Here is a 12,790-nt window from a genome sequence, read left to right as displayed (position 1 = left end):
ACATTGTTACTTGTTTGAAAAAGTAACTTGTTACTGGAAAAGCTACACTACTAAGTTACTGTCATGTAGGGCTGTGCGATTCATCGTAATTGATTTTGGATTTCGATTTTACCCTAATGGTTTTTGACATACTCGAGCAGCCCTACTGTCATGCTACTGAAAATTGTAGTTAAGTTAGTAGCGCCGCTTCTTTATAAAAATACATTCACACAAACACCATATACTGTACACAAAGAAAAGCTAAAATCACAAGACAGAAGTTTGTGCAGCCCTGACAGACCTCAGTCAGGGTAGCGCCATATTTAAGTTTTGACAGGAATGAAAACGAGGCTGTGAGGGACAGAATACAGTGCGTGAAACTCCATGAAACAGTTTTAGAACAGATCCAGAACCCTTATACAGTGCATTGCATTGTAAAGACTGTAAGAGTTCAATTCAATATGGTGTCTAACATAACTAAGGTCTATACTATATATGAAAAACTGATTTACTTGCCGACGTGTAGAAGATGTGCTCTCTGCAAAGCTCGTTGACGATCAACTCGATCTTCTGCAATCTCCTGTCCTCTGTTTCGTTAAACCGTCCTCTGGCAATCGCTCTCAGCGAGTCCACCGTTAAATTATACCTGATGACTGAAGGGAAACGGCATTTAAAAACACAGAACATTAAAGACTTGATTGGCAAAACATAAAGAAAGAGCATCAGTGACTCACGAGTTCCTGTGATTGTGTCTTTGTCAGACTTCATTCGATATTTGAAACACACTTTGGTCTTCACACATACTGTGGTCCTCCCGTGGACCTGACAGGTCTGCTGCAGATTGATCTTGCTTGGGTCGAAGGTCATATCGGCACGAAGCTCTGCAACATCCCGAGACCTGGATTAAACGAATTCAACAAGATGTTTGTGTGAATGGAGCAGCATTTGGAGGATTACTAGGTGTGTCATTTCATTCCGTACAACAACAGCTGGTTCGTAGATCATAGACTGATTTCAGTCCAACTAAACACTTCAGATGGTCTCCAAAAAATGTAATATGTGGTCAATTAGAGGCGAATGGAGAGCTCCTAAAAGGCTGGTGTTGCAGCTTGGGGAGTGAAGATGGCAGAGGTCACTAGAATCCATGGCTTTGCTCTACAGTCGCAGAGTCTCAGCATTTGGGGTCATTTTGTGGCCACTCTGGAATCTCTGATCTCTACAGGGGAATCTAAGAAAGGAAACGCTTGCCAAGAGTTTATTTCGTGCTTGGAGGCACTCTCACACAGATTCGGAGCCCAGCAGAAATGGGTCGTAGCGGAGGGACATAACCCCTGACGGACAAGCCTCTACAATGTGGGATGTTTAGGCTCAGGTCCAGATTTGAGACAGCTGCTGTGGGTGGGAACCAGGAAGACAGACATCCAGAGGGTAGCGAGTTCATGTTTCATACCCATGGCTTTTTTAGATCCAGACAGTAGTGGGAATTTAAAATGTTGCACTACAGAATAGATTCACTCACATAAAAATGACACTTTAAGTCAAACACACTCACCAATAAAGTGCGGCCCCTCCTATTCCTCCGATAGTGACGTCAATGATGCCATCACCATTCAAATCCATGATGCCGTGAATTGATTGGCCAAAGAACTTCATGCTCTCTCCATCTCCTCCAGCAGCAATTCGCTAAACACAAACAAGTGACTCTGTACATCAATAATTCATATTTGAATAGCTCTGCAGTTTATCACAAATACAATGTAAACATTAAATATTAATCTTACTGTACACATGTTAAAAAGCAATATGTTTATACAGGGGGTCTGTCTTTCTAACCACCACAATGTTAAAGACCACTTGATGATATGCTGTCAAGATTCCTTACCTGAACATACTTCTCCTTTATTGATTTCTGAGAACCGTGGTAAATATACACCGCCCCTCTGTGGTCGTTCTCCAAAGGCGATCCGATCACTATGTCATTAAAGCCGTCCAGGTTGAGGTCAGGAACGGCAGCGATTGCAGTGCCGAAGCGTGAGCCGCAGGGCTCGTTCTTACTGAAGCTTTTACAGTTGCTCTGAGAGTTAGCAGTACAACAGGTCTGATTGACCGGCTTCAGCGTCATCTCATGCTCAAACAGCCCATCCTGAGGGTAACAATTTTGACACAGAGTAAATGCCTGAGATACTGCAGCTCTCAGCGTGGCCTACAGTCTCGTGGTTGAAGATATAGGTAAAAAGAAATGTAGGTTCCAATGGAAATTTCAAGAAAATATAAAATTGTTGCAAAGATGATTAAACAGATGGAGTTAAACAGGCAAGAAAAGACAAATGACAATTCAATATGCAAATAAACAAGAAGTCTGTATATTCAGTGATTTGAAAATCTTGGAGAAAAAACAAAACAAAACAAATAATATGTAGGCTCTATAAAGTGTACTAAAATGCTTCACAAAGAAACACTGACCAACAGGCAAAACCGATAGAAATTGCTCCATTTACACCATTATTTGGAAGCTCTTGAGAGCAGGTGCTCCACAGAGGCTGGTATTTTGCTGGAGATATTACAGTTTCATTCGATTTCCACTCCCATGATGCCAAGCTCTCATTCCAACCCTTCCCTTGCTCTGGGACCACTTATCTCAGGCTGAACACCAACGCAACACACACTCCCTGAAGACAGATCCAAATTTACTGCTACCACATGCTCCCGGGCTGGAATGAAGGTACTACACTCCCCTACACGTGTTTTCAGTATGTGGAATGAGGCATATCACACACAGATTAAAGACACACACCTCATTGAGTTTGTAGACGTAGACTTGACCTTGTTCGTCTCTCTCTGGACCCATATACATGGGAGATCCGACCAGAAGGATGTCAGTGTAATTGTCACGGTCAATGTCATGTGTCTGGAGGACGCTGCCGAAATACGAGCCGATCTAAGAAAAGCATGACAAAAAAAAATATATACCATTGAGAATGAAACTGCAATTTAAACACAAAATGATAAATTACAATATGAAACAGAAATATGCTTTATATATATAGTTCTGTCATGACAACTCTCGAAGTGCATTGGCATGGTAATGGGTATGACCATGTTGATATATTTGGTCTTGGCGGATAGATCTGCTTCGCTGCTGCTGCTGCTTTATTGCTGCTGTGCTGTAGGTTATTGCTGTTGCTGCAGAGCAAATACGGGACTTGCTACTGCCATTACATACACAACATGCTGATGTGAGCAAGTAAGACATGCTGCTGCTGTACAATATAGCGTACATGAATTACCCGTAGCAGATCAGTACAGGTGGAGCTGGGGAAGGTGGAGGGTTTCTGAAAGCACGCTGCACTGCTAAGGCAAATGCTACCCAATTATTTGAAAGTTGAGCAGCGAGCTCATTGGCTACTAATGCAGCAGGAACCAATCAGCTGTGCCCTATAGACAACGATGAGATCTGTACAGAGTACAGAGGCCCGAACAGAGAACAGGACCCCATCTAAAGTTTCATGACAGAACTTTGTATATATCTAAAGTCTCATGACAGAGTTCTAAAGTTTCCCCCATCTAAAGTTTCATGACAGAACTTTGTATATATAAAATAATTTAAACAAAAATCAAAAGATTTTTTTTTACTGTAACACTATTACTAAATTGCAGTAATGAAAATCTACTGAGGTACAATGTCCATCTACAATGGTAATGACAAAACACTCAAAAGAGTAATTTTAATTTCAGATTTTTTTCTATTGATTTTTTTTCGTAAAATAAAATGAAATAAAATACAATTTCTTTATATCATTTATTTTTAATTTAGGGTTGAAATGTGATCTAAGCTTGTTTTAAAATGTATTTCATTAATTTTTATTTTATTTTATTTTAGGGTGAGTTGTAATGAAACATCTTCTGATGCTATGCTAGGGCACATCATCAGTGATGTTTCCCAAGGTCTTCCCACTCTCCCATGGATCTGCTCTCTTGATCCAGAGCCACCTGAAGGTTTTTATTTTGCGGCCTCTGTACAGTTATAGATGACCCTCCTCTTCCTTTCGCCTGTTATGCCGTGTGCAGTATAAGCCCTAAAGAAGGACTGTCCTTCCAAGCCTCGCACCCTACCTCCACAGGTAGCACCTTGCTCCCCATCCTTGTGTGTGTCAGTCACATCCTCCATGTTGCACTGTAAGCTTCAGCAGGACAATATTCTTCATTGCTTCTGACACCAGAAGGATGTCAGGTCTAAGGGTGGTCTTGACAACATGCTGAGGGAACCTGAGTTCTGACCCAAGTCCACTGTCAGCTGCCAGCCCTGCGCTGTATTAAGAAGCCCTGCAGCTACTTTAGGTGTTGTCCTTGGATTTTCTCCAGCTCTAATGAAGCTGATGGTTTTCTTTGAGAGATTTGGCCTCTGGGAGCTGATGATGGTGCTACTGAGGCTTTCTGCAATGGTCTTGAACACTTGGTCATGCTGTCAGTGGAACTGGCCATCCACCAGGGCCTTTGAGCAGCAGCAGCTGAGGATATGCTCTAGTGTCCCCTTTCTCTGGCAAAAGGAGCAGGCTGGTGTGACTGATAGGCTCCAGTGGTGCAGGTTGGATGGGCTTGGAAGAACATCATAGACCGCCTAGCCCAGGAACCTGATGCGGTGTGGCTCTGGCCGCTACAGGTCTGTCCATGAGATCTTTCTCTCCAAAGCTTGTTCCCAACTAGTCCAGGCATCTTGCTGTATCATTCCCATTGTTCTGCTGGACCACTCCTCCTCAGCAACTGTTCCATCCACTCAAGTCGCAACTAATTCTCCTCTCCAGATCTGAAATGGTGGAGATCAGGAACTCATAGAGAGGCATTGGCCATAATGGGGTGTTGGCCAACATGGGATCCTTGGTAGAATCCTATGTTGGGAAATCCACGTCTTAAATCTTCTGGGGAAACCTGACTGATCACCTTCTTTCAGCTATGCCTCCACCTCCTCACAGGTGTTCTTAAAGGATGCTGTATCCTTAATGTTACAGTCAAAGATCTCCCCCAACTTTTTACAAGCTTCTCTGATACCCCTTTTGCAACGACACGGTTCCGGTGCGGTTTCCCGGCCTTTGTCCATTCTCGAACAGTTCCAAGCATTTCTACCGCAGAGAAGGGGGTTCCCAGGACAGATGGATCGGTTCAACTCCAGCCCTAAAAACATACCGGTCTCGAACCCAGTGTGCGAGAGAGCGAGTGAATCAACGTTTCAGTTTTTCTACGAAAAGGACAGATGAGAGTACCGGCAGAATCACTCCCGGAACTGTGTACAGCAAAACAGAAGTGCCACACTTCCTGCACAAACACCAGGATGTGCAATGTTTTTTTAGACTGGTTATAGACAGGTTAACAACACATAGTAGCCTTACGTCAAGTCAACGTTCTTCAAGTCTGTGGAAACACGCAGCCGGTTCGCGATAGGCTACAGTTTGCCTGGGCGAGAACAGGCTCTGGCTCCGGTATGCGAAACATTCTGGTGGAAAAGGGGTATGAGAGAGTAGAGAATGGTACTGTCACAGTTCGCAGGTTTGCCTGTTTATGTTTGTATGTACTGTCCTGGTCTAATTGCCTATCAGCGTCGCTTAGATACCAACTGCGCTGATGAGCTATCAGATCAGCTGCAGGTGCGGCTCGTTAATGTGTCCTATAAGTAGTCTTGTGTTCAGTCGTGTTCATTGTCAGATCATTCTGAGGTTCACGTTTTGTCTCCTTGCCCTGTCAGTGGTTCTCTGTCTCCAGTTCCCATGTTACCTGCCTGCTCTAGTTTTGGACTATCTGCTCTGTTCACGATTGGTTGATTTCTACGGGGATCATCGGACTTCAGCACATTGCAGTCTCCTTGCTGCCAAGACCTGAACTCCGACCTGCACCTCTGCATCAGTTCATCCTGCCTTGATATTTCTCTGTTTACTTAATAAACTGCCTTTTCATTCGCAACAGGATCTTGTGTTTCTCTCCCGTGACAGGTACTTTTGAGATCGAGAACAGGAAACATATTCACAACTCTACCTTTCTTTGACATGATGGATCGTGATTTTTCAGGCTTTAAATGACATTCTGGCCCATCTCTTTAGCCTCTCTGGCTCCTTCAAGACCCGGCTGCATCCAGGCTCGACTCAGTGGTCACTGTTAAGTCATTCATGCAAATTGGTGGTTGGTGGATCCCAGACTTAGACTTGGGGCCTCTGCACTCTAGTTCTGAAGATTTCACCAGCATGTTCATCACCAGAATAAACAGGATCACTGAGATGGTACAGTGCATGATGATTCCCACATGCAGTCGGTGCCACTCTGATGTTGTTGATCCTGAAGAGATTCAGGCTGAAGTCACTGTAGTAATCCAGGATGAGGTATCTTTCAACTGAGGTTGAAACTTGGTGCCTCTCTAGTGTTTCCTGCACCAGCTTGTGGGGCATCGAGCCATAAATGTTGTCCAGGTCTAACCAAAGTACCACCATGTAACAAAGTTCATTAATAAGGGAAGGAGGAGGTGAGAACCAGCTACGTTAAACTAAAACACAACAACAGAAAGTCCAGGCCTGGTCCTCTCTCATCCTTCACTGTTGTCACTCCTCCTTTTATGCTTCTAGATCTCCTCCGTGGGGCTCGTAGGTGATGTTCATTAGCACTCGCGCCACCAGTCTCGCTCTGTTCTCACTGCTCTTGACCCCGCTGTGCTTGCCACACACCAGATCCCCCAGTTCTTCTTTTTAAATGTCTATTTTCTTTTGATATTGGGATTTTACAATTAATTTTGAATTTATTTATTTATAATATTGAATTTTTTTATTTATTTTTTATTTAGGGGTGAAATGTCATCTATTTTTGAGAGATCCACCAAAAAAATTGCTCAGAGATTGTGATTATAAATATATACCTGCTCTCCTTTCAACGTCTGTATTATGGTGAAATTTTCTCCGTCGAAGCGGTACACCATGACACGCCCGCTGTGGTTAAACCGTGGTGCTCCTGTGATGTACAGCACTCCATTGGGTGTGTACGCTGACTGCACATCATAACCTGCAAGCAAAACCAGACTGCAATCTTTACTACCACACAGCTAACCCAATCTCTAAAACAATTTACAGTAGTCTACACGCTTAATATGAAACAGCTGGGGCTGAAATCATAAACGGTTTCATTATCGAGGACACAGACATCGTTGGGAGTAATGTTAGAATAAACCAACTTGACTGATTGTAAATCTTTTTCTTCAAATCAGCATTTGCGAAACGGCGCTTCTGCGCAGCTCGTTCTCCAAACATGTTTATCAGGCAGAGTAATTTCAAGTCACTCCCTTTGTTTCACTCTGGAGCGACATCCTTAAAAGGGGATGTGCAGAGAGTGTGAGCATTTGCACTTACCGTGTGAGTGTTTATGGGATGGCAGAAGATTGTGACAATGTGTTTAGACTACTACCACAATACTGTCTTCTATAATAAGCTTCCCTGCCTCTCTGAGACAAATTTTATGAAGCATGTAACATTCTGATATGCACATACAGCATTTTTATTGTTGACTATTGGTACCCAAGAAGTATAATCATTCATGGCCTTGGCCTAACACTTAAAGGGTTAGTTCACCCAAAAATGAAAATTATGTCATTAATGACTCACCCTCATGTCGTTCCAAGCCCGTAAGACCTCCGTTCATCTTCGGAACACAGTTTAAGATATTTTAGATTTAGTCCGAGAGTTTTCTGTCCCTCCATTGAAAATGTATGTACGGTATTCTGTCCTTGTCCAGAAAGGAAATACAGACATCATCAAAGTAGTCCATGTGACATCAGTGGGTTAGTTAGAATGTTTTGAAGCCTCGAAAATAAATTTTGGTCCAAAAATAACAAAAACTATGACTTTATTAAACATTGTATTGTCTTCCGGTTCTGTCCGCAGTAAAAGATCTTACGTCACCAGCGTCACTGCGGACTCGTGAACGCAGAACCGGAAGAGAATACAATGTTTAAAAGGCGTAGTTTTTGTTATTTTGGACCAAAATGTATTTTCGATGCTTCAAAACATTCTAACTAACCCACTGATGTCACATGGACTACTTTGATGATGTCTTTTGTTTCCTTTCTGGACAAGGACAGTATACCGTACATACATTTCCAATGGAGGGACAGAAAACTCTCGGACTAAATCTAAAATATCTTAAACTGTGTTCCGAAGATGAACGGAAGTCTTACGGGCTTGGAACGACATGAGGGTGAGTCATTAATGACATAATTTTCATTTTTGGGTGAACTAATCCTTTAACATGCCTTAACTAGGTATGAAGTTCAGAGGTGTAGCTAGTTACCAATGCTGTGACAAAGCCAAGTCTAAGCTTATTTCCAGGGATGGGACACAATCTCAAACACACTGATCTGTGGTACTCATACGGGTGACATTAGTTCAAAATATGACGATTGTGACGACATTTGCTACAATTCTCCCTCCCTGCATCATTTTCTCTCCACTCTCTACTCTTACTATCAATAAGAGTGGCAAACCCAAAAGAATTGGTTAAAGGGATAGTTCACTTTGAAATACATTTTTGATATGTTTTAGCTTACCTCAAGGGCATCCAAGATGTAGGTGACTTTGTTTCCGCAGTAGTTTAAATTTTGATATTTTTAGGTCAAACCGTTCTTGTCTGTCAGTCATATAATGCAGGTCAATGGTCACCACCTCAAAGAGCATGCACAGAGAAGTCCAAATTAAACATGATTTACTGACTCGTAAATGTAAGTACACATTGATGGCCTAAGACACGAAACGAGCGGTTTGTGTGAGAAAACGAACAGTATTTATATCGTTTTTACCTCTTGTAACCTCAGCCACGTCCAAGTGATCTGAGGGCGCGGGCGCTTCGGTCTGTGCGTTACAAGAGGTAAAAACGATATAAATACTGTTCGTTTTCTCACACAAATCTTAGGCCATCAATGTGTACTTACATTTACGAGTCATTAAATCATGTATAATTTGGACTTCTCTGTGCATGCTCTTTGAGGTGGTGACCATAGACCTGCATTATATGACTGACAGACAAGAACGGTTTGACCTAAAAATATCAAAATTTAAACTACTGCGGAAACAAAGACACCTACATCTTGGATGCCCTTGAGGTAAGCTAAAACATATCGAAAATTAATTTCAAAGTGAACTATCCCTTTAAATGTTGATTTCTTACCTACGTATCCCGCCATGCCTTCGTACCTCTGCACCTCAGGGTCGTGGAAGGTGTTTTTTTTTGGAACGACAAACTCGTTCCCAGTTTGCATCACTACAGTCCCATTCCAGTCGAAAGCACCCACGGCTCCCAGCATAACACCTGCCTGTCAGAAAGACATATATTACAGGAATATGACAAGATCAATATGTAAGTCAAGAAAGCATGTTTGAGCTTCAGCTTACGATATTTGTATTTGATCATCAATGGAAGTGAATTAAGCCAATTCATAAATATTAAAATTTCATGGCAATGCACTGCCTAAACCGACTGTAAAAATTATGATTTAAACAGCTTTACAGCTCAAATAATATAGACGTTTAAACTGAAGAATTCATTTAGGCCTAAGTGCTTTTATAAAATGATCAGCTTTACATTTCTGCTTTTAAAACTTCAAACATTTCGCCCCATTCACATTGTAATTGCCTCACCCCAACCTCTATTTTTGCATTTTTAAAGAAATAACCTTTACTATTCAATATGCAACAATGGATGAGATAACTTATCTAAAAATGTTTCTACAAACAATTTACACAAAATTTGTTCCGTTCACATTTTATGACTGAGGCCAAATGTGCTTAGAGATTTTCCAGCAATGCATTTTAAAATGTGTTACTAAAGTAACACTGTCGTCTCAGTAAAACTGAGAAAGGATGTGACACACTGACACACTCAGAGAGCTCTTCCTTCTCTGATTCATAGCCAACCACTGAGCCGTGTGCGTGTTTCCTCTGTCGCTACACATGCGAGACCTTAGCAGCAGGATGTCAGAATGAGGTAAATTAAAGAACTGCATCTGATGTAATCTGATCTATTTCACCATATTCACGAGAGCAGACTGATCGAACACTTACTTTAGACGTGTGAGCGCTGAATCCGGACTGAGACATTTCCATCTCAAAGGAGGAGGTGTGCTTCCCCGATGTGGCTGTTAGATATAAAGACCATTTTTAAATTTTTTACACAGATTTAATGAAGAAAGTTGTGGTTACTACAACATTTGACATTAAAAAAAAACATTTTCATATTCATAATTAGACTATATAACTAGAATTTTACTATTTTTGAGAAAAAAAAACTAGCAGTTAGTTAGGGCTAATCATTCTTACTTTTCAGATTCAAAACAGAATCATTTTTATGAAACTGACTTTAAAAAGATTAACCAGTCTTGAAGAAAAAAATGAGATGACTAAACTTTAAGACTAGTCTTAGCAGTTTATGCAACCGGCCACTGTTAAATATGACTCGGGTCCAGTCCAGTCTCTTTTTCTTTTTGCCAGATTCATCATCTGCCATGTGAAAATCGTATGTCCAGTCATATGTTACAGTACTTAAGGTTAGGGATCTAAAAAAAAAAAAAAATTATCGTGATCCATTAGAAACATTACCCTCCAAGGCAAAGATCTTGCTTCCCAAGGCATCGACGATGGTCACTAAAGCAAGTTCATCTGACACATTGAAGAAATGATCGCTTTTGAGATCGCTAGCAAGGGATTCAATTTCATCAATAAACTTCTGCAACTCTTCAGTGGTTTTATTCTGCCGATTATAGTCGCCAAGGACCTATGAAAGAAAAATGACATGTGCCATATTAAACAGTCTATCGGTTCTATTTTTTCCTACTGAAACCACTGAATTCATGCAGCACAGTATTGGTTATTTGTTTTTTATAATTACACATGGATGCATGTACTTACAGCAATGGCAAACCTCTCAATACCATCGTTCTCACAGTCCTTTATGACACGTTTCAAGTCGTAGTGGTCATGCGACTCCCCATCTGTGACGATCACCATGACTTTTTTGACCCCTGGTCTTGCTCCTCGCTCCACTGTAAAGGCCTCTTTCCTTTAGAAAACATCAACATCAGGTCAAGATTCTGCACAATGTTTACGACTTCCTTTGTCTGAATAGACGCTTTGAAAATGATTATTATTATTAGATGATTTTTCTAAAATACATCAGGGTCCAAAAGTCTGAGACTAACCAGTGAAAATGACTTTTAATTAACATGATGTAATACAACTGTTTTCATTACAAATTATATTATCAGCGTAACTTGTATAAAAAATGAACGAATTTCTATTTCTTAGTTCCCCTTTTGTTATTCAGCACACAGTTAAAAACTTCGGTTTTAAATTTTTAGCTAAATTCCAACTTTAAAGTAGATTTTGAATGATATTTTCACTGTGGCCTCAGACTTTGGGACTGAACGGTATGCAGCACCTTGCTATATCAATGCCGAGAGCTGTCATGGTTTTGTGGCCGGTTCTTTGAGGTATCCTGCCAGCTTCAGTAACAAGGTCTTCTGTGTTACTGAACTGGCTGAGATTGAAGACATGGCCGACATCATCCCCGTACGACACGATGCCCACCTGGAGAAGCAAAAACACACACACACACACACACACACACACACATAAAGTTCAGGTGGTGCTACCAAACATGGACAGTTTGGGTGGCCCCCAGACACTCTCTGCTAAATGTCTGTGTCTGTGCTGACTCAAATGTGATGTCATCCTCTCAAAAAAAAACTCTGACCATTTATTTAGCCATGGAATATGTGGTCTTCCCCCAGCTCAGCGTTCTGGGGCCGTATTTTCCAGCGGCGTGCTCAAGAAAGCCTTTACTTCCCTAGAATCAAACCACCCAGTAGCTTCTCCATGGAAAGTCTTTATATAATAGTTCTTGAAATGATGTTAATATAAGATGATGACACTAGATGAGACTAGATGAACACAACTTTGACAAAAATAAACTGGTGTGATTTCTAAGGTATTTCAAAGCAAGAGTACAAGGTTGTTCGACAAAGCACTATGATCCAAAAAATCTCACCCGGGCTGGTCCGATTTCAATGTTCTGGAGGAACTTTTTCAGGAAGTCAGTGATGGGAAGCCAGGGGTAGATGCTGTTGGAACCGTCCAACACTATGACAATGTCCATGTCCTGCTTGCACTCTGAAACAAGCAAACCAACGTAATGAGGACCTTATTATAATTATACCAGTGAGAAAGAGAAATAAATATCACATTGCTTTCGTTTAAATTACAGAAAGGCTGAAGGCCAACAGCCACTGGTGGGTTTACATAGGAAACACATTACATAGCACACTTACAGTACATACAATTTTTTTATAAAACACATTGAGCGTGAAATTGATGAAATTGGACGTGACAGTGACCTCGTTGTGAAATAAGAAAGTGGTGATTAACCACAGCTTTATGTGACCTTTCATCAGAAACTCAATATAGTTTGTATATGGGCCATTCTACAGAATTGGGCCAAACTGCTGTCCAACAACCAAAAAACACATTAAAAAAGCATTTAAGTATTCAAATCTTAGATGTTTACAAATATCCTTCTATTATCTATTGAAAAATATCATTAAGCTTAATAAATATAAAATCATCATTTATTGGGTAAGCCTACTTTCAATTGGGATGTGGCTGTCCCGAACCCTAACCCCTAAATTTCAACTTGTGAAAATGATATTGATATTTTTTCCATTCCAATATCTTTTTGATTTCTTTTATGTCCTTTTTCTTTTGATGTCCCTCTCTCTCATGGCCTCTCTTTCATTGTA

The 12,790-nt window shown here is 41.0% G+C and overlaps 1 protein-coding gene across 1 annotated transcript in view; it reads right to left on the bottom strand.

Moving 5' to 3' along the window:
* itga1 (integrin, alpha 1) overlaps positions 1 to 12,790 on the bottom strand; it is a 60,866-nt gene that overhangs the window by 23,008 nt on the left and 25,068 nt on the right. Inside the window, exons 6-17 of the mRNA XM_056253246.1 lie at positions 12,043 to 12,164; positions 11,434 to 11,582; positions 10,905 to 11,055; positions 10,596 to 10,770; positions 10,062 to 10,135; positions 9,169 to 9,313; positions 6,872 to 7,014; positions 2,774 to 2,917; positions 1,862 to 2,122; positions 1,532 to 1,662; positions 714 to 877; positions 496 to 632 (exon numbers count right to left, since the gene is read on the bottom strand). Of these exons, the coding sequence (XP_056109221.1) occupies positions 496 to 632; positions 714 to 877; positions 1,532 to 1,662; positions 1,862 to 2,122; positions 2,774 to 2,917; positions 6,872 to 7,014; positions 9,169 to 9,313; positions 10,062 to 10,135; positions 10,596 to 10,770; positions 10,905 to 11,055; positions 11,434 to 11,582; positions 12,043 to 12,164 (1,796 nt within the window). The remainder of the gene's footprint in view (positions 1 to 495; positions 633 to 713; positions 878 to 1,531; positions 1,663 to 1,861; positions 2,123 to 2,773; positions 2,918 to 6,871; positions 7,015 to 9,168; positions 9,314 to 10,061; positions 10,136 to 10,595; positions 10,771 to 10,904; positions 11,056 to 11,433; positions 11,583 to 12,042; positions 12,165 to 12,790) is intronic.

This window comes from Rhinichthys klamathensis, unplaced genomic scaffold (assembly GCF_029890125.1).
Source record: "Rhinichthys klamathensis goyatoka isolate OS25496 unplaced genomic scaffold, OSU_Roscu_1.1 h1tg000104l_1, whole genome shotgun sequence".
NCBI classification, from domain to species: domain Eukaryota; kingdom Metazoa; phylum Chordata; class Actinopteri; order Cypriniformes; family Leuciscidae; genus Rhinichthys; species Rhinichthys klamathensis.
Note: the sequence above shows the minus strand (reverse complement) of the source record. Positions and strands in the feature narration are given on the sequence as shown.